This window comes from Tachyglossus aculeatus, chromosome 4 (assembly GCF_015852505.1).
Source record: "Tachyglossus aculeatus isolate mTacAcu1 chromosome 4, mTacAcu1.pri, whole genome shotgun sequence".
In the NCBI taxonomy this organism is placed as follows: domain Eukaryota; kingdom Metazoa; phylum Chordata; class Mammalia; order Monotremata; family Tachyglossidae; genus Tachyglossus; species Tachyglossus aculeatus.
The window spans coordinates 124102000-124124957 of NC_052069.1; the positions used below are offsets into that span (position 1 = coordinate 124102000).

The following is a 22958-nucleotide window of genomic DNA, read 5'->3' on the forward strand; positions in this document are numbered from 1 at the left end:
TAGAAAGCACTCAATAAATAAGACTGAAGGAATGAATCTACCCCAGTGTTGAGAACAGTGCTTGACACATAGTAAGCCCTTAACAAATACCATTATTATTATTATTATTATGAACTCCTATATCTCAGAAAGAGTCTCCTGAATGAGGGAGGAGTGAAGACCACTGGCACCAGGAGGAAATGGCCAGGGGCGACCTTGAGTCTGATGATTACCCAGGTAATTAATTATACAGAACAGTCTACTCACTTGTTATCCCCTCGGTCATGATGTCAGTCATCTTACAGCAAGATGAGAGCATCCTCATGCTGAGCTGATCCACCACCAGCACCTAAGAGGAGACAAAAGATTCTGAAGATGAACTGTCTTGGCTGAGTGATGCTGTGTATCTAGCAATGGACACTGTGAGTGTCTGATAACTATCTCTGCAGCAATTACTTGACCTCTGTCATGCTAAGTGGGCCACAGGATATTAGCTGCTGATCTATCAATCGATCAATCATTTATTGAGCACTTACTGTGTGCAAAGCACTGTTCTAAACGCTTGGGATAGTACAATATAACAGAGTTGATACATGTTCCCTGCCCACAAGGAAATTACAGTCTATAGGTGGGAAAAGATATTAAAATAATGTCTCGGGTTTCAGGGAAGTGTACACCAGCTTGAATCCTGAGGAAGATCAGAATTCCTCTTGTACTTAGTGCTCAACTTAATGTCTTCAATTTGGTTCTAAAACTTCCACAAGTGAAGCCAAGGCTACGTTTTAGGTCCAAACCTAGGACAGGGAGGAAAATGCAGTTTTTTCCACGACACTGTATATTCCAGCTGTAGTCACTGCTGGACTCAACACTCAACAGCCAAGGTCCCAACTACATACAACTTGAGGATTTCACAAGCATCTCAGTTCAGACCTGTAGGGGCGGATTAGCTGTGACATCTCATGGACCAAATCTTAATTTGATCTTGGCAATTCTTTCATAAGCCTCTGCTGCCCCATGCATTTGCTGGTTAGAGTTTAGCTTGAGTCCCGGGCCTCCTTGTGATTACTACTAGGAGAGGAGGCCTAGTACTTCTTGAAATGCCCAGAGTGCACCAGGGCAGTTTCTGTCCTCCTCTTTGGTAAAGGCTGAAGATGGGTAATCTTCCTTTGGGTTTCTGAGTGTTGAAACTGACTTGGCATTCCCATCCTTGGAGGCTAAGATGATATTGAGAGTTAGAAGAGGGAGGAGAAAAGAGAAAGAAAATGGAAACCCTGAATGTATGAGGCAAAAAGGTTCATTTATTGCATTTATGTTCTAAATGTCAAATGTAAATAAGACTGCAGATGCGTCTCGTTGAGCCTCTTTGACTTTTTATACAGTATTCTGTGATTCCTGCAAGGCCTGATATTTTTTAAGCAGAACACAGCCCTGAACCCAGCAGCAAAGTCTTACGTTTTCCTGCTGGCCACTAGCCCACTGACCACAATGCAGGAATTTTAATCTTTGGCATTTTTTGCCAGCCTCAGGCTCCTGTAGGTCACCTGTGCCAACTGACTCAAACTCTTCACTTATATCACTCTACTCACCTTCCATTCTCCCTTCTTCTTCACTTTCCTGATCACATCATGCATGATCTCTTTAAAAACACAAGAAAAAGGGACATTAGTTCACACAACTTTCACAGAAGCCTCCAAAGCCTGCCCCATGAACTAGCCCATTTTTCCTCTGGCCAACTTCATTCTACGTCGTCACACAATATAGCCGACTAGGTCTACACAACCATCCACTTAAGATAATGCCCTGCTCCCCTGATTCAAAGGAGGTGGATGAGGCTCCACCAACCAATTGGTGATAAGAGACCTATTTACATTCCCGTTGGCCATCTTTTTACCAGGCGAATCAATCCCGATTACCTTATCTTTTATATATCTCTTTATATAAATCCTACTTTTCATCCCTTTAATTATTTTATAACTCTTTTCTGGTCCCCCTCCAGCTTCTTCATAAAATATGGAGGTCAAAGTTTGACCCACTTCAAACTTATTAGGAATCTAACCAATTGAAAGTATCGCAAAAAGCCAGTTCTTGTTTGTCATACTCCTGGTAGTACATTTTCATTTCTAGGTAATGTTTTTAAATAAAAGGAGTATACTGCTGACCCAAAGAGAAGAGTCTGAGATTTTTATTACTAATTTGTGCTCCCCCATTTTATCTATATACTAGTTTTTGTTCCCTGGTGCACTATATCTCATACTTGTCCCAATTCAACTTTGTTTTGCTTCTCTTGGAACACTTCTCAATTTTTTCAAAGTCATTCAGAATTCTATTTCTAACTTGGAGGTATTAGCAATTCTTCCCAAAACAATAACATCTGCAAATTTGGCGCACACATTCTCAGTAATAATTAAGATTATGGTGTTTACTGAGTGCTTATTATGAGCCAAAGCACTATGGGCTAAATGCTGGGCTAAAGTAAAGATGATCAGATCAGACAACATCCTTATCCTAAACAAAGCTCACAAACCAAGTGATAGATGGAGCAGAAATCTTACCCTATTTTACAGAGGTGGAAAGTGAGACCCAGAAAGGTTATGTGACTTGCCTAAGATCACCCAGCAAGTCAGTGGCAGAGCTGGGATTAGAATCTAGTGGATAGAGCAGAGGCCTGGTTGTCAGAAGGACCTAGGTTCTAATCCTGGTTCTGTCACTTGTCTGCTGTGTCACCTTGGGTAAGTCATTTCACTTCTCTGTGCCTCAGTTACCCCATCTGTAAAATGAGGATTAAGACTGTGAGCCCCATGTAGGACATGGACTGTGTCCAACAGGATAAGTTTTTATCTACCCCAGTGCTTAGTACAGTGCCTGGCACTGAGAAAGCACTTAACAAATATGATTAAAACACACCCATGGCTCCTGTCTCCCAGCTTATGCTTTTTATTTGAGGCTATGCTGCCTCAAATTCCATTATCCAGCTCATTGATTAAAATATTAATCATAACAGGCCCAAGACTGCTCCTATGGGAAACCACTTGATAGTCTTCTCAGGTGTATGCTGTGATGACATTTTTATTATTCAGGTTCTCAACACCTGCAGGCATCACTGCTGACTGGCATAATAGGGGAAAGAGTAGTATAGCCAAGAAATTAAGCAATTACTGAAGTATACAGGGCCTAAAAGAAGTCAAGGTAAGATAGGAGCAACTGCCAAATCAATATTCAATAGTAGGCTCAATTATGAATTCAATATATTTATATGACTTCTTTCTTTTCCCTTTTTGTTTGGTTTCCAAGGCCATCTCTGTCAATGGGGAAATTTCAAGGAGAACTGAGTACACTGAATAATAATAATAATAACAGTATTTTTTAAGCACATAGTATGTGCCAGACCCTATACTAAGTGCTGGGGTGAATATAAAGAAATTGGGTTAGACACAGTTCCTGTCCCACATGGGGCTCATGCTCTTTATCCCCATTTTACAGTTAAGGTAACTAAGACCCAGAGAAGTAAAGTCACACAGAAGACAAGTGGAGGATCCAGTATTAGAACCCAGGACCTCCTGACTCCCAGTCCCGAGCTCTACACACTAGGCCCAAGTGCTTCTCAGCAGGTTGAAACTGCATTTTCTTTAGCCAGGCACCTAGGAGCCGGAAGACTTGGGATGACCCATGAAGGGAAATTAAAAGTGAGGCAAACACAAATGTTACCAGATGAGCAGAATTCTGCAGGCCAGTGAATACTGTTACAAACTGATCAATTTTAAAATATCTTCAAGGATTATTTAGGAAGTTATTTATAAATGTCCTTCATTGACTTTTGTCGCTATAAAAATAATTGGCCAAACTCTTATGCTTTTGTTCTTGACCTCATAACCTCCTACGCTTCTCCACTGCCCCTGATGTTGTGCACAACACTTTCTCTCAAACACTTCTCAAAACTGTCCCCAGGGAACCATTCTACTCCAAGTCCCTCACACCTCACAGACCTCACCTTCCGTGGAACTCCCATGGTGATGGCAATTATGAGGGAATGGGATTTCTTCTATCCACAGGGACCGAGTCCATCAGGGTGAGGGGGTGAAGCTGAGCTTAAGGGGCAGGATGGGCCCCTTAAGGGGCAGGATGGGCCCCTTAAGGGCCCTCTCCACCCAGCCCCTTATGGGCCCTCTCCACCAGCTCTCTCGTCAGCTGACGCCTCGATTTTCTTCACTTTCCGTTTCCCAGCTGGCACTCTCTGCTCCTCATGCGCTCCCACTCAAACTGTATTGCTCTCGACTTACCTATCTCCAAGCCCTCGCTGATGCTGTTCCTGAAGCCTGGAACTCCCTTCCCTGCCAAAACCCAGCAGACCTCAGGGTGCTGTGAGTTGCTAAAGCCCTTCTCAAACCCCACCTCTACCAATTAATTCATGGCACCTCCCCCTGCGCCAGGCCCACCTACCCCTGCCCCGGCCCTGGGGACTCGGATCCCAGCTTAAACACTCTTGTACTTGTGAATATTTTTATTCTTAATAGATTTATCTGCACATTTGATTGTACAAATGTTTTTTCTGAATGTGGGCATACTGTTTCCAGCTTCACACTTTTTCCTCCCCTCAGGGCTCACTAACTAAATAATTTTGGTCTGTCTATCCCCGTTGAATCATAAACTCCATGAGGGCAGGGAACAAGAATCCTTTTGACCATTGTATTCTCCCAAGTGCTTAGTAAAGTGCTTTGCACACAGTGTGTGCTCAATTAATGCCATAGATTGCCAAATAGATCCTCCCGGGGCTTCAGGCCCATGGGAATAGGTCATCTATAAATCAATCAAACAATGGTATTTACTGAGTGCTTACTAGGTGCAGAAAGGGCACTGTACTAAGTGCTTGGGAGACTACATACAGCAAAATTAGCAGACATGTTCCCTGCCCATAGCAAGCTTACAGTCTAGAGGGGTAGATGGACATGAATATGAATAAATTTTTTAAACATTCTAATAAACATCTACACACCCCAGGCTGCGCATTCGGCAGTCTGAAGGATTCTCAGGGGTATAGGACAGAGGCCAAAGTCGGAGTCCCAGAGCCTTGGCGCCAACTGAAAGCCTGCGGGGTCAGGGCACCAGACCGAATCCCAGGCTGCAACCTCCCGGTGTCATGGTCAAAGCCGTGATGGCTCCAGCTCTGATGCCACTTACAGAGAGACAGCAGCAGGATCTGAGCCAGTGCTAGGGCTCTGGAGCTCCTATGCCCACCTAGGCCCCATACATTTCCCCAGGCACCCTGGGCCCTAGAGCCCAGGTGAGTGAGAAAAATCATGATGATGGTCAGGATCTTCTTCCACCCTCCCCACCTCTCTCCTCCTCTCTCCCTTTTGTCTCCCCTCCTGCTACCCTTTTCTCCTCCCTTCCCCACCCCCACTCACTCCCCCCACTTCAACTCCTTTTCCTCCCCCTCCCGCGTTTTCTCCCCTGACTCCCCAAGGCCCTGCCTCTTCCATGTTGCACCTCAATGCCCTGCCCACTGTGAATCTCTGGCCTACTAATGACCCACCCCAAGTTCTCCCCCAAGAATAAGAGAAGTTGGTACTTCTCCCTAAAGCCTTCTCAAGCACATAATCAGAATTTAACAAACCAAATCTGATTATGGACTGCCCCAGCTGGAAGACTGCCTCGCTAAGAATAGAAACATCACAGGCCTATTTACTGAGCCTTGTGATCCGTGCCATCCTTTGGCCCTCCCCGCACTGCTTTTCTCCCTCCACCTCCCCCGCCCCCCCCGGCCTTTAATCAGCTGCTTTTTTCTCTCCTCCCTGGACAATGCTCCCTATTCTTGTGCTCTTCAGTGTGTTCATCAGGAGTCACGGAAGCTTAGGAATAGTTGCTGATCCTCCAACTCATATAAAATTACTGCAAACTGGGAGAATCTCATTGCTGACAATACAGTATATTGATATCACAGAAAATAGAAAGGAATCCAACAACTAAGGTCAAGGCTGCTGGAACATAAATTCAGATAGCACAATATGGGGTTTCACTATATATGACATTCTTCTAGCAAAAACTGACCAAATTATACCAATCAAAGCAATTTACTAAACACTTACTGTGTGCAGAGCACTGTACTAAGCACTTGGGAGAGTACCATGCAACAGGTACTTTCCCTGACCAAGGCAAGCTTATAGTCTAGAGGGGAAGAACAGACATTAATGTTATAAGATCTTGTGAAAGTCCATTAAGTACACTGTTGACTTTGGAATGAAAGAACCTCTATAAAGTAGGAATTTTACAGAATCAGGATACTCTGCAACATAGGAGAGTCTGCATATTCCACCACAAAAATGGGGTGCTGACTGAAGTGGACAGGGTCAACCATACCCTGGACAAACAGTGAAGTTCCTTAACTCTAACCCCTGCCTCTTCTGTCCCTGAAACCTCCAGAAGACTGTCACACTACTCCCCCACAAACCCAGGACTCCCTTCCATCTTCTTCTGGAGTTGCCTTCCAAACATTCTGCCAATTTTCCTGTCTCATGACAAGCATTGTACAAGTTGATATTTTTAATAGGTCCCCCAAAAAACCCTCTGAAGGCAATTAAGAGAACCCCTGACAATTGTACAGCCAGTCCTTATTGGTTAAAAGCCAAAGAATTAACCCAGGCAGATTTAAAGTGCACTATTCTAATTCAGGGACCTTCCTCTACAGCTCATTTAATAGAAAAACAGTAATAACAGACGGTCATAAATTATAATTGTGGAACTTTTACTTAAATTGTCCTTTTCAAAATTTATGTTGTACATAAAAATTCTCCCTGCTTCCCCCATTGGAATTGGAATTCACTGAACTCACAAAAGTAGTATCTGTAACTGCAATCCCTCCCACAGAGAGCAAATATTACCTTCTCTCTTCTAGTAAAAGGAAAATGAAGCCTCCCCAAGGTCGATCACAAAATACAACAGCAATGGTCCCCCATTTCAATGCCGACTACACTGGGACCCATTAGGGTTTTTATTATTATTATTATTTTACAAGGTTTGCAACCTGGATTCCAAGTCAATTAGAGAAAAACAGAATTGTTTTAGGAGGGCACAAAGAGGCAATTGCAGGAGCATTTTAGCAGGATTTTTCAAACAACAGTTATAAATAGGCACTGGGTCCAGCCTTGCCTAAGCAGCACTTATAAAGATGTCCTTAAGGCAAAGGATAAGCAGGTTACAAGAATGGTCCTTCCCTCTCCCAAATCCATCAGATTACAACTCTACCCACCTTCAAAGCCCTCCCACAATTCCACCTTCTTCAGGAAGCCTTTCCCCAATTTGCAGAGCCCCAAGTCTTGTCAAAGAGCCATGCTTAGCGCTTAGGTGTTTTTCCATTCTCTGGTACTTATGAACATATGCATATTCAATTATGTATTCAGCTATTTCAGCATGATGTCCTGTTATGTCTTGTTCCTCCTCCTGCTGATACTATCTGTAGATCACTTTTTGCCTGTCTTCCCCCACCCAACATTAGGGAAAAGACTGTGCATCAAACTGCTGTTGTCCTTTCCCCAGCACTTAGTACAGGGCTTTGTACTCTGGCAGCCCTCCAAAAATCAATCAACCAACTAATGGTATTTGAGTACTTGTTGTGAGCAGAGCACTGTAGTAAGCGCTTGAGAGAGTACAATTCAAAAGAGTGGATAGACATGTTCCCTGCTCACAATGAAGTTACAGTCTAGAAATTGATTGATCGATTGATGACCTCTTAGGATTCACAGGTTAATGGTTCTCTGTTAGAAACCATAGCCCATGACTTTCTGCTGTCACAAGTGCACAGACCCCTCTCCCCTATCCCACCATAAGGCAGATCTGGGCACTGCTTGGGATACATGAGCAAAACCTCCCTAAAGGCTTCACTTGCACTCTGCCAAGGCCTCTACTTTCTATCCAAACTGTCAGAGTTCCAAAGAGTCACTGTGAAATACTCAGCTTTCCACACTCTGCCACAAATGCTAGTGTTACTCAAGTTGCATCATATCAACCCATCACCACTTATAACATTTATATATTTATTCATTTACTTACTGACCCTCAGTAGTAATGTATCTTGTCTAGTACTCTCAAGTGCTTAGTACAGTGCTTTTCACACAGTAAGAACTCAAATACCATTGACTAATTGACTAATTGTTCTTTATACATTCTGACGACTGAACAAGAAGGAGAGAGTTTATAATGAAGCAGAGGAGGTTCCAATCAATCAATTCATGGTATTCATTGAGCACTTACTGTATACACAGCACTGTACTGAGCACTTGGGAGAGTATACAACTGAGTCAGCAGAGATGATCCCTGCCCGCAAGAAGCTTACAGTCTAATGCTCAGTCTGGTTGTGCAGTTGGTCAAAAGGGAGAGCAATGGACACCCTGAAATGGACTAGTAAGGGACCTAAATGAGCTGGAGCGACTCAGTAACTTGGTAGGCAAACCATCTGAGAACCATCCACTACACAGAGAATTACAGGACAAAATTTTCTCTACAGCCAACTTCTCCAAGCATACAAAATGTCAAACAAAGTAAAGGGTGGGTCTCAATTGCATGGGAAGTCTTCTGCCAAAAATCAGCTAAAGAGGGGTTTTACATTCAGCCCCACACCCTCCTGACTAGAAGTAGATCTGACTTTGATTCAGTATCAACAGTAGGTTTGCAATCCTGCAAGATGCGATTATGCTTTGAAGGCCTTCGTTTGTGAAAGGAAATGTCTCACACAAGCACAAGCAATGTTTGTTTTTGTACCACACTTTATTTTGGACTTTCTCCTCACTGTTGATGATACATTTGAAAAAACAAAAAAGAAAAAACAGCTAATCTCACAATTATGGAAACAAACACTAAATACCAATGTTGTATCAACAGGCTTCTTTGAGGTAGGTATTTCAGAATGCTTTTCTTTCACTCACTTCCCAAGAGTAGTTGGTTGCTTTCTGCATGTAGATTGATTTGAACTCACCCTCTCTTGGGAAAATGTTTCAGTAGCTGAATAAGGAGAGAGTTTAACACTCTGGAGAGAATTTGGTGATCAAAATCCTCTAGACTGTAAGGTCACTGAGGGCAGGGAATTTCTTATTGTTATATTGTACTCTCACAAGCTTTTAGTACAGTGCTCTGCACACAGTAAGCGCTCAATAAATATAATTGCTTAAATGAATGGAGTTTGAGAAATCCCCATTCCTAGAGACTTTTAAGAAAAGAATAGACAGCATTCTGTTCAGGATAATTCAGTTATCCATATGCCTAAAGGCAGCAGCTCAAGAAGATGATTTCTCAAGTCATCTCCAGCCCTATGATTTTAATACCAGGGTAAGAGCCTTCTCTGAACGTAAAACATTTTTCCATCATTCACTGGCCACAGAGCACAAATCATACAACTGGGCACAACTAGAATTGGGAGTGTGGTCTACTAGAAGCAATTGGAACTTGGAAAAAAGTGCTGGGAGTTGAACACTCATCTCTCTCACTGACTTGCTGTGTAGCTCAGACAAATCTCTCATACTTGCTCCATGTTGACATTTTCATCCCTAAAATGAGGAGACTATCCATGCTTCTCCCTCACCATTAAATAAAATTATTTTGGACCTGGCCAACCACCTCCATAAGGCTCTGCAGATCCTAAATAAAGGAGTCATCTGCACTGAACTCATCCCTCTTCCTTCTGGTTCTCCTTTTAGATAAACCTGCAGCATTTTTCCTTTTGCACTGCGGTTGACTCTGAGAGCAGGTGCTTTGCTACTGGCTGGAGTCCAGAAAGCAGCGGCAGCAGATTGGCTACTCAGCCAGAGGCCTTTCTCAGACTGCAGATCTGGCTGCAGAGCACCTTTGTTCTACGTCAGACCACCATGGTCTCAACTGCTGCTGGATTATCTGCTTTCCCTTTCTGACAATGCTCAGTATTTTGTAGGCCTTTATGACTACCACTCCAACCAGTAAATTGGAGCCTTGATGATGATGATGGTATTTGTTAAGTGCTTACTATGTGCCAAGCACTGTTCTAAGCGCTAAGGTACATACAAGCAGTGTGGCTCAGTGGAAAGAGCACGGGTTTGGGAGCCAGAGATCGTGGGTTCAAATTCCGGCTCTGCCGCTTGTCAGCTGTGTGACTTTGGGCAAGTCAGTTAACTTCTCTGTGCCTCAGTTACCTCATCTGTAAAATGGGGATTAAGTCTCTGGGCCCCCCCATGGGACAACCTAATCACCTTGTATCCTCCCCAACGCTTAGAACAGTGCTTTGCACATAGTAAGCGCTTAACAAATGCCATCATTATTATTATTATTACAAGGTAATCAGGTTGTCCCACATGGGGCTCATAGACTTAATCCTCATTTTACAGATGAAGTAACTGAGGCACAGAGAAGTGAAGTGACTTGCCCAAAGTTGCACAGCAGAGAAGGGGCAGAGCCAGGATTAGAACCCATGACCTCTGACTCTCAAGCCCTTGCTCTTTCCACTAAGCCACGCTGCTTCTCTAGTTGACAAGCTAAGTGTTTTGTCCTGAGAATCACCAGAGCCGATCACCACGAACTCAGAGTTTCAATTATTTTTTCCCCTAAGTGCAGTATCTTCCATTTGTTCACAATGAAGTTCACTGGCACTTTTCTACCCACTCACTCAGATTTATATCACCCTGTATCCCATCTACACCGCTCACTACAAAGAAATTAGCTTTATCTGAGAATTCAGGAAATTTTTTTAAAATGGTATTTATTAAGCACCTATTATGTGCCAGACACTGTAGTAAGCGCTGGGGTAGACACAAACTAATCAGCTTGTACAGAGTCCATGTACTCTGCCCACAGTAAGCGCTCAATAAATACGACTGAATGAATGAATATAGGGCACACAGTATTCATCCCCATTTTACAGATGAGGTAACAGAGAAGTTAAGTAAATTGCCCAAGGTCACACAGCAAACAATGAACATATTTCACTACTCATTTCCTCTTTCACGTGAACACAATATATCCCTGGAGGTCCCCCAATTTCTCCACCTCCAAAGAGGCAGTTTTTCCCTTCATCCCTTGTTTCCTTCTAGCCAGTTTTCTATCCTTGCAGAACATTCCCTCCAATTGCTTAATACCTCAGTTTTTAGAGAAGCTTTGTGATGAATTTTGTCAAGGCCTTTTGGAAATATACATATATTTTGAACATAGATTCCCTTGAATCCCCATGAAACAATCTCTTCAAAAGCTCTCAACAGACAAGTGAGCAAATTTCCCCTTAGAGAAACTAAATTGTCTTTCCTTTTGCAAGTCACCTTTGCCCAAGGTAACCATTGACCCTAAACTTGATTATGGATTCTAGCAATTTTTGAGGTAAAGAGATGAAGCACATTGGTCTGTAATTCCCAGGATCATTTCTGGGGAAAAAAATCCCATAGAGGGGAGTTACAATGTGATCTCCCATGCTCCTCTGGGTAGACACCATTTTTAACAATAAGCTACAAACTCTGGCCAAAAGTTCCACAACTTCCCTGGTAAAACTATTCAAATTCAAAAAGTCAAAACAAGAAAGAAATCATCCAAGCAGGAAACAGCTTACAAAGGCCTCTCATAGATGTGATGGAAACCCCTCCCAATGTTGACCTTTCCTATGCTTTCATGGAGCAGAATGCCTGGGAATCATTCATAGATTCTTAGGTGACACCTGCTTAGAAGCATCACAGACTCAGTTTCCACGAAGCAGTCTTTAAGAATGTTGAAAAAAGCACTGATTATTCATTCTGCTTCAAGGAAGTGCAGGGAGGGTCAGCAGGCTCATTGGTCCTATAAAATAGATCTATCTATTCTGGAGCCTAGAGAAGCGAAAACTCAAAGGACCCCTTGACCTTCCTCTAGAATTTTCCTTTCCTGCTCCAGGGTCACTGTGGGTGTGACTCCTGACAATAAGCATTCAGAAAGGAGATGGTTCTTGTGCAGCAGAAACTGAGAAAAGATCATGAAACCAAAAACCAAAATCAGAATAAATATCAATGAAATGGCAAATAACAAATACAACTCCAAAACAGAGGACTACTTACTTGGATGCATGGTGGGAAGCGATTTTTAGTCTCACACCTGCTTTTCAGTCACATTTTTGGAAGTGGATGAAATCCTACCCTTACCTGAGAAGCAGTATAGCTTATAGAAAGAACATGGGCCTGGGAGTCAGAAAAACCTGGATTCTAATCCTGCTCCACCACTGCCTGCTGTGTGACCTTGGGCACTTCACTTCTCTATGCCTCAGTTCTCTTGTGCAAAATGGGGATTGAGACTGTGAGCCCTATGTAGGACAAGGTCTGTGTCCAACCTGATTATTTTATAACTACCCAAGAGCTTACTACAGGGCCTGGCATATCGTAAATGCTCAATTCAATCAATCGTATTTATTGAGTGCTTATTGTAGGCAGAGCACTGTACTAAGTGCTTACCACTGTACTAACCTTTTAATAAATACCATTTAAATAAGTAAACTAGAGCAATATTCAAACATGAATGACAGTACTGATATTATAGAAGAATAATGAATACAACCAGCTCTAGTAAAAGGGAAGAAAAACTTGCATACTTCTTGCTCCGGGTTCAGGACTTCCAAAGAAATGATCTGCATAATTCATCAACCTAAGATTTGAAGCAGATTTCCACAGCACCTGAAAAATTGGTGTAGAATGGCACTATGAGGAATTTAAGATGGAGAGTCTCAGCCTATTTATTAAAGCAGCACTTTTAAAAAAAGATATGGCTGCAAAATGACTACGAGCTCCCTTTCCTATGTGTTATCCATTCTCCAATGAGTGTAAGCACCAGCTGGACGTATCCATTCTCTTGCGACCCAGTTAAAGAGCAATTTTACATATACATATATATAATGAGTGTATGATTATGTAACATATATATACACATTTTCTAGGTGGATGAGTGGATCATGTACACAGAAAGGATGATGGTAGGAAACCCAAGATGTTGTGGTTTGGTAAGTAAAAATGAAGTGCAAATAGGAAGGGCCTAAAATGAGTTATAAATATACAGTGAAACACAATGACAAAGGGTGCAGAACAGCTTGGTGTGCCGCAAAGGGAATTGGGAAAGCTCTTAGAGCAAAGGTTTGAGTAAGCTAGTGTGGCTAAGTGGTTCAATTTAAAACAGGTCCAGGCACTGCCAACAAAGGTGCAAACACAATAAACCACAATCACCACTGTGTAGGTTCAATGAGCAACTCTAATATGTTTGCTCACCATAGATCTGTCCTATTAGGCATACCAAATCCATCTCAGCATCATGGAAAAAAGTTCACAATAAGTAGAAAAAGATCACACACACGTGTGTGTGTGTGTGTGTGTGTGTATGCTGACTTTATTTCCCAGCAGTCACTCACAACCAGGATCCAGAATGTCAGTACCTCACTGAGTTCCACTCTGGTTGAAGTACAGCTTGCTGAAAATTGAAAAAGCCATGGCACAATTGTGGCGTATCACTAGCTTCAGCTATTTTCCCATCTCTAGTAATGTATGCAGGATCTGGCTTTATCCTAAAGGTTTTCCCTAAGTTCCTGGTTAGTGTTTCAAAAACAGAAGCTCTGTTTTTATCGATGGTCAATCAACAGAATGATTACACCCTGAAGGAGAACAAACCAAAATGTTCTGAACTGGTCTCTCATTAAAGGCTACATGTCAAATCCCTTCCTGAATGATTCCCATCAGATTACTTGGATTGGTGGCTTCCCCACAGCCAGATATCTGGCAAGTTCTACTTGCCATGATTAAGTCCTCTTGGTGTGAACTTCAAAAACATTATAGCACCAACCATTTATAAGGAAGGAAAACCTGATATTGCAGCTTATTCAGTGGGACTTGCAACTTATGAATAGACAATTTCCCACACCAATGGGAAATCTACAGAGATTTTGAATTGTCTTCCCTCCAACAGTCTCTAACATCTGCATCTTAGCTGATTTGTCTGTTTATGATAGAAATCCCCTCCTTTCTACAAGGAGTCTTTCTCTCCCCTTCTAGTTGGAAGTTAGGTGACCCAGGTCTAATTATAGCTCTCCTGCTGTGAGACCTTGGGTCAGTCTCAATCTCTCTGCCCATAGGTTTCTTCACCTTTAAAATGGGGACACCTCCTCTCCCTGTCGCTAAGATCTGAGCCCCAAATGGGAAAGGTACTGTGCCTGGCTATTTTAAATCTTACCCAGCACTTAGCCCAGTGTTGTGACACAGCATAAGCACTTAATACTGTTATTACCATTGGTAAATACAATTTTAAAATCCACACATACACCACCCTTCTCGGGATAGTGACATGCAATGAGGTGCCTAGCCACATATGCCCTGCTGCTAAAGGGGTAGGCACTACCACATCGATCCAAACCATGCCACATTAAATCAATTGGTGGGTCAAATCCAGCCCATGGATCATATTTGCCCTAGTCCTGGTCTAAAAGATCCCATTAAACATCTCTGCATTGCTAAGTTTCAGTTCACAGATTGTGAATTGTGTCTCCAGGGATAAAATCTATGTGGACGGCAATTCTGTAACCTAAAAGAGTACCTGTCAGCCCCACTGTCTCTATGCAAGCTTGTGTACACAAACTCATCCCCTTACTACTATGAATGAGCAGAATTTTAAGATGATTACTTGGGGTGGAGCTAAATTGGGCAATTGTGCATACTCTGCACATACATTCACTAATTCATTAAAAGAGGAGGTGGCTGGAAACAAATCCATAGATTCAGTAGAAGTCTGGAGATAAATTCAAGGTGGGAGGAGTGGGGAAAAAGAAAGACAAACACAGAGCAAATGTTTGTGACATCTTTAGGGTTAAAACTGAATATAGCCAGAGTCCCAGGACCTAGGTCCCAAACCCAGCTCTTCCACTTGCCTGCTGTGTGACCTTGGGCAATTGTCTCTGTGCTTCCCTTTCTTCTTATGCAAAAATGGGGATTCAATGCCTGTTCTCCTTAAAATTTAGACTGTGAGCCCCATGTGGGACAGGAGCTGTGTCCCATATGATTATCTTGTACCTACCCCAGTTCTTGGCACAGAATAAGAACTTAAACATCACAGTTTTAAAAAAATTAATATTCAATATCTAGGGAGAAAATGGTCTGTTCAAAGGGCTCCTATCATGGCAGTAGGCTTACCAGATCCTAATTTGTGATATTTGAATTGCAAACAAAAATACACTTGGAGAAGAAAGCAGTAATTAAGGCTTTGTGATCAGTGAATTAAACTGATATTTAACAGAAAGAACAAGGGACTGGGAATGATGATTAATGACTAACTACATGTCAAGTACTGTTCTAAGCCTTGGGGTATATGCAAGTTAATCGGGTTTGACACAGTCTCTGTTCCATATGGGGCTCAGGTACTAGTCCTGGCTCCATCACCTGCCAACTGTGTGACTGCAGACAAGCTACTTAACTTCTCTGTGCCTCATTTTCTGTGAGTATTGTGAGTCCTGTGTAGGATAGGGGCTATGTCCAATCTAATTATCTTGCATTTTCTTCAGTACTTAGCAGTGACTTGGCACACAGTAAGCACTTCAGAAATACCATCACTATTATCATTAAGTCAAAACCATATTGCTTTAAAGAAAATAAGATTTATTCCAGTGGGCAAGATAACAAGGAGGTACTTCTAATAGAAACCTTGGATACTACAAGGAAGAGGAAAAGCAGTCTATTCTAATAGAAACTGAAAGTGGATTGAAAAGTCACTATGAAAACTAATGAGTTCAACATCCCTGAATGTGAAATCTTATTAAAGAGAGTTGTGCAGAGGACACAGAAAATGAAATAGCTGGAGAGAAGCAAAGTTGAAGAGTTTTTGAGGATTTGAGAGTAGTGGGGAAAGAGTTGGTGGGAACATGAGGTGATGATAGGAATGGGAATGATGAAGGTAAACATGAGAATTTTTTGTAGGGGGTAGTCTCTCTTGTGTATCTCCTCCTCTTGTCATCAGCAATATGCTTGATGATCTCCTTAGCTCTAAGACTAAAACTCCCTTTTCTATCTCAAGATTTGACTTTCTCTCCACCGCTTTTGGTAAAATAGATCAATACTTTCTCCTCAAAATCCTCAGGAAACAAACAACTCAATTAAATGACAGGTTGGCATTGTGAAAGGAGAAATCCTCCAGCTGGAGACATGCATGGAAAAGATGATCTGTGCCTCAGTCACCTCATCTGTAAAATGGGGATTAAGACTGTGAGCCCCATGTGGAACAGGGACTGTGGCTAACCCAATCTGCTTGTACCCACCTCAGTGCTTAGTACAGTGCCAGGCACATAGTAAGTGCTTAACAAATACCATAATTATTATTATTATTGAAATGCCTAGTCCAAAACTACCCACAAGGTCCAGTCTAATCTGGGCCTATATGAGGAAGAGGTGAAGGAGTCTGCTCTAATCCAAAATGGCCCTAGCCAATCCCCACTCTGAAGGACACATTCATTCATTCAATCATATTTATTGAGTGCTTACTGTGTGCAGAGCACTGTACTAAGTGCTTGGGAAGTACAAGTTGGCAACATATAGAGACAGTCCCTACCCAACAACAGGCTCACAGTCTAGAAGGGGGAGACAGACAACAAAACAAAACATTAAAAATTAGTTGAGCGATTTATTTTTTTTTCAGTGGTATTTAAGTGCTTACTATTGCTTAGTGGATAGAGCATGGGCCTGGGAGTCAGAAGGACCTGGATTCTAACCCCAGCTTTGCCACCTGTCTGCTGTGTGACCTTAAGCAAGTCACTTCACATCTCTGCACTCCAGCTACCTCACCTGTAAAATGGGGACAGAGACTGTGAGCCCCATGCGGGACATGGACTGTGTCCAACATGAAGCTAGTTAACTTGTAGGGCCTCTCTGGGGGCTTGGGTCTGTTCTAGGATTGAATCGGTGTTTGGTCTAGGACCTCCAGAGCCATTCCAGTGCCATTCCAGGCCCATTCCAGAGCAGACCCAATCATCCAGAACTATACTGGCCTCCTAGAGATCTTCTACAACCAAGATGTTCCTTGGAGACCCTCATCAATCTAGACTCACAGTCCTGAGGCTGGACCTAATAATAATTACCATCATGAAAATAATGGTATTTGTTTGTGCTTACTATGTGCCAAGCATTGTATTAATTGCTGGAGTAGGTACAAAATAATCTGGTTGGCCCTAGTCCTTCTCCCACATGGGGCTCACGGACTAAGTGGGAGGGAGAATAGGTATTGAATTCCCATTTTACAGGAGAGGAAATTTATGCACAGAGAAGCAACTTGCCCAAAGTCGCACACAGCATGAAAATGGCGAAACTGGGATTATAACCCAGGTCCTCTGACTCCCAGGCCCATGCTCTGGGCCTGGTAGCATTAGTAGGGGAGAAGGGATGAGTGAGAGAGGTGCATTTGTTGAGGTATTTCCTCCATGAAATTCAGCAAGCAAAGACACCGTGTCAAAGATGACAATTAGAATCTGATGGCTTTACTTTTGTCAGTTCACCAAATGATGAAATTCCTGAGTCACCTGGCTGCTCTATACAGCATTTTACATACGCAGATCAAGGCAAGCTGTTTACCTTCTACCTTGCTGAATCACTTCCACCTTGGGACTAAGAACAAAGGACTTCTGCAGAATCTATATTCTGAATATTCAATATTCTCCTTGGTGTAGCTTTTTCAAACTCTCCTTAAAAATAAATGGTGACAGAAAATGGTCTTCCTTTTCAATTCCCCCCAGTGTACCCTCTGAGTTTCCATTGATACCAGAGCAGTTCCCAGTGTTTGCCAAAAACCTGAACTCTAACCCATTCCCTGCAAAGTCATCTCTGAAGACCACTGAGCTGGTAGACCTCCAAAGTAAAATGAATTGGTTCCTGTGGAAGAGAAATATGGAAGGTTAGGAGTACAAAAGATATCCTTCATGAAGAGCTAATGATTTGAATCATCAAGTATTTACTGCTGCTCTGGGGATTTGAGGATAGCGACAAGATCACCACTCATTAGAAGGATATTGTTTTAGCTATGAAATACCTTCCATTTTTAAGCTATAGTACAGGATAGCAAGAGTGGATATAGTCTACCAAGTGTTGGGTTGTTTTGTTTTTGGGCTTTTTTTTAACTGATTCTTTCTGCTCATCTTCTCATTCATTCATTCATTCAATCATATTTATTGAGCACTTATTGTGTGCAAAGCACCGTACTAAGAGCTTGGGAAGTACAAATCGGCAATTTATAGAGACAGTCTCTACCAACAACGGGCTCACAGTCTAGAAGGGGAAGACAGACAAAAAAAACAACAACAAAAATCCAAAACAAGTAGACAGGTGTCAATACCAACAGAATATAATTCTAGCTATGTACACATCATTAATAAAATAGAGTAATAAAATTCCAAATGTATTACTCCTCCCAAATTCAGTGTGTTCTCCCATCTGCAGAACAGCAATTCTAAAGCAAGATTATGAAAATGTGAGACAGGGGTAAGTTCTGGAAAGGTTATAGTTTTCAGCTCTTACTGTAGGTGGGTGGATTGTATGCTAGACTATGAGTCAGAATTCCCTTCTTTGACTGCCAATGTTTTGCTAGGCTGCAGGTAATTCTGCTTGATTGGCCTGTGAGTGATTTGTGTCCCAGAAACCACATCTGTTCAGGGGATTTTAGCGCAGCTCCAGATCTTGCATTTGTCAGCCCTCATACCAGGGGAATAGCAGGCAATACTAAGGAAATAGAAGCAGCCTAGCCTAGAGGATAGAGCAAGGGCCTGGGAGGCAGAAGGATCTGGGTTCTTATCCCAGCTCTGCCACTTGTCTGCTGTGTGACCTTGGACCTGTGTCTCACTTACCTCATCTGTAAAATGGGGATCAAGACTGTGAGCCTCATGTGGGACAGGGGCTGAGTCCAACCTTATTATCTTGTATCTACCCCGGTGCTTATAACAGTGTCTGGCATATAGTAAGCACTCGAAAAATATCATTAAAAAAAAACTGCCCAAGAGTGACCAAGCAGAGGATAAACAGTAGCCTGCAAAGTCTCTCTGGCCTCAGCTAAAACTGAGTAAGGAACAGGACCTGAAATGAGCACACTTTAGACTGCCAAAGGCACCTGTAATAATAATCTAGCATAACTAGACCGAGACAAACAGATCCCAGGTGGTGGTGACATATCTGCCTCTGCCCAATCCACACACCAGGGCCAAAGAGGAAGCTGAACATATGTGAGCCCTTTCTAGGTCCCCTTCTGAGTTGGCCTGACAACCTGTCAACAGGGGCATGGATAAAGAATAAGGAAATGTGTCTGTTTGTTACACTGTACAAACAAGAGCTTAGTACGGTGCTCTGCACACAGTAAGCACTCAATATAGATGACTGACTGAATGCCAGTTTGTGCCAGGAACTGGGGACAGGTTTGGGTTTTGCCAGGGCACCACTCAGTGGACAAGTACCTTCCCCAAGCCAGAGAGAAAGCTGATTGGCTCCTGGTGGGCACTGGCTGTCTGGTATAAGGGTCGCCAGCCTAATACTAGTTGCAGTGTCCCTGAAATTTCATCAAATGGGGGATTCTCCCTACTTGTTTTCCACGTGCAAATGGCAACCAAAGAGCAAGGGCATTTATATTTCACCAGTGGTATTTATTAAGCTCTTATGGAAGGCTAAGCACTGCACAAAACACTTGGGAGAGTACAACAGAGTTGATAGAAACGTTCTCTGCCCACAACAAGCTTACAGTTTAAAGTGGGGGACTGACATTAATATAAATAAACCATTTGGAGTATACAATTTATAGACACTCAAAAGGTGCCCAAGGTAATAATAATAATAATACTGTTTGTTAAGCACTTACTATGGGCCAGGCACTAATCTAAACACTGGGGTAGGTATAAGAAAATGGGGTTGAACACAGTCCCTGTCCGACACAGGGATCAAAGTCATGGTCCCCATATCACAGAAGAGGGAACTGAGGCACAGAGGAGTTAAGTAACTTGCCCAAGGTCATGCAGCAGACAATCGGCAGAGTCAGGATTAGAACCTAGATCCTTCTGACTCCTAGGCCTATGCTCTGCCCATTAGGCCACGCACTCATCCCTATAGCTCTCTTGCCCCACCATCTTAGAATGCAAATAGCCAGCCAAACATTGCTCAAAACTATGTTACTACATGTCATCATTTTCTTGATCTACTTGTAGCTTAAAGACCAAGTAAACCTTCATGCTGGCCTCCACACAATAAAATTAGAGGCAATAAGAACCTCTGCCTCTTCCTGGCAAGATTACCAAGATCCTCCTCTACAGTGTAAACTCCTTGTGGGAAGGGAACATTTCTACCCACTCTGTTATACTTAGTAATTAGTACTGTGCTCTGCACACAGTATACACTCAATGACTGATTGATTGTGTAATTTCCCCTCTCCCTTCCACAAACTCTCTTCCTTGGGCCACTGCTTTAATGGCTGCCATTGCATCAACTAATCACTCTCTCCTCCTACATCTCTGCCTATAACCTGCTTCATAACTCACAAATTTAAAAACAACTGAGTAAATGCATTCATGTTAATTACTTCAAAAACCATTTCTATGCACAATACTTAGTTGTGATAACCAAAGACATTTCATCCAAGTTTGAAAAACTAATTCCATCTACAATGTACTTTGTTACTGCTGAAGGGTAACTGAGTTTTATATAGATATCTATATCTATACATATAGATACCTATATATATATATATATGCATATATATATCTAAAACACATGCATGTATAAGTTATCTGTCCTTTATTTTCCAAGATGACACTACCATGAAAATGTGGCTAAAAAGACTGATGTGTAACCAGACACTCTGCCTAAACTTAAGGATGGGACCTTTCTGCATATATGGATTTGTCCCAAACAGGATCAGTCTCTAGGTCCACCTACTAAAATCCACCTTACAAAGGCTAGGTGGGTATGTGGCTAGATAAAGAGACACTCTCAGTGGGCAGTTGTGAGTGTTTTGGTGTCAACCCGGGAGGAATAATCTGATGACATTTCAGAGGACCTCCCCAAAGTCTCTTCCCCCCTTTCTCCATCCCCCCGGCTCTCAACACTCTCTGCTACTCTCCCATCCTTCCCAGCGGTATCCTCAGAGGAACTCTCCTCCCTCCTCTCAAGTGCTACTCCCGGCCACCTGTGCTTCTGAACCCCATTCCCTCTCATCTCATGAAATCTCTCGCTCCATCCCTTCTCCCCTCCTTAACTTCCATCTTCAACCGCTCACTCTCCACTGGTTCCTTCCCCTCTGCCTTCAAACATGCCCATGTCTCTCCCATCCTAAAAAAACCCTCTCTTGACCCCACCTCACCTTCTAGTTATCGTCCCATATCCCTCCTACCATTCCTTTCCAAACTCCTTGAACGAGTTGTCTACACGCGCTGCCTAGAATTCCTCAACAACAACTCTCTCCTCGACCCCCTCCAGTCTGGCTTCCATCCCCTTCATTCCACGGAAACTGCCCTCTCAAAGGTCACCAATGACCTCCTGCTTGCCAAATCCAACGGCTCATATTCTGTCCTAATCCTCCTCGATCTCTCAGCTGCCTTTGACACTGTGGACCACCCCCTTCTCCTCAACACGCTATCTGACCTTGGCTTCACAGACTCCGTCCTCTCCCGGTTCTCCTCTTATCTCTCCGGTCGTTCTTTCTCAGTCTCTTTTGCAGGCTCCACCTCCCCCCTCCCATCCTCTTACTGTGGGGGTTCCCCAAGGTTCAGTGCTTGGTCCCCTTCTGTTCTCAATCTACACTCACTCCCTTGGTGACCTCATTCGCTCCCACGGCTTCAACTATCATCTCTACGCTGATGACACCCAGATCTACATCTCTGCCCCTGCTCTCTCCCCCTCCCTCCAGGCTCGCATCTCCTCCTGCCTTCAGGACATCTCCATCTGGATGTCCGCCCGCCACCTAAAGCTCAACATGTCGAAGACTGAGCTCCTTGTCTTCCCTCCCAAACCTTGTCCTCTCCCTGACTTTCCCATCTCTGTTGACGGCACTACCATCCTTCCCGTCTCACAAGCCCGCAACCTTGGTGTCATCCTCGACTCCGCTCTCTCATTCACCCCTCACATCCAAGCCGTCACCAAAACCTGCCGGTCTCAGCTCCGCAACATTGCCAAGATCCGCCCTTTCCTCTCCATCCAAACCTGCTACCCTGCTCATTCAAGCTCTCATCCTATCCCGTCTGGACTACTGCACCAGCCTTCTCTCTGATCTCCCATCCTCGTGTCTCTCTCCACTTCAATCCATACTTCATGCTGCTGCCCGGATTATCTTTGTCCAGAATCGCTCTGGACATATTACTCCCCTCCTCAAAAATCTCCAGTGGCTACCAATCAATCTGCGCATCAGGCAGAAACTCCTCACCCTGGGCTTCAAGGCTCTCCATCACCTCGCCCCCTCCTACCTCACCTCCCTTCTCTCCTTCTACTGCCCAGCCCGCAACCTCCGCTCCTCCACCGCTAATCTCCTCGCTGTACCTCGTTCTCGCCCTGTCCCGCCTTCGACCCCCCGCCCACGTCATCCCCCGGGGCCTGGAATGCCCTCCCTCTGCCCCTCCGCCAAGCTAGCTCTCTTCCTCCCTTCAAGGCACTGCTGAGAGCTCACCTCCTCCAGGAGGCCTTCCCAGACTGAGCCCCTTCCTTCCTCTCCCCCCTCGTCCCCCTCTCCATCCCCCCATCTTACCTCCTTCCCTTTCCCACAGCACCTGTATATATGTATATATGGTTGTACATATTTATTACTCTATTTATTTATTTATTTATTTATTTTACTTGTACATTTCTATCCTATTTATTTTATTTTGTTGGTATGTTTGGTTCTGTTCTCTGTCTCCCCCTTTTAGATTGTGAGCCCACTGTTGGGTAGGGACTGTCTCTATGTGTTGCCAATTTGTACTTCCCAAGCGCTTAGTACAGTGCTCTGCACATAGTAAGTGCTCAATAAATATGATTGATTGATTGATTGACTGACTG

General features: G+C 43.3%; 1 protein-coding gene across 2 annotated transcripts in view; it reads right to left on the bottom strand.

Annotated features, from left to right (window-relative positions):
* Positions 1–22958, bottom strand: part of STXBP1 (syntaxin binding protein 1) — an 86300-nt gene that overhangs the window by 46986 nt on the left and 16356 nt on the right. For both annotated transcript variants that reach the window (XM_038746035.1, XM_038746034.1), the window contains exons 2-3: positions 1566–1615; positions 247–328 (exon numbers count right to left, since the gene is read on the bottom strand). In XM_038746035.1, coding sequence (XP_038601963.1) covers positions 247–328; positions 1566–1615 — 132 coding nt within the window. The remainder of the gene's footprint in view (positions 1–246; positions 329–1565; positions 1616–22958) is intronic.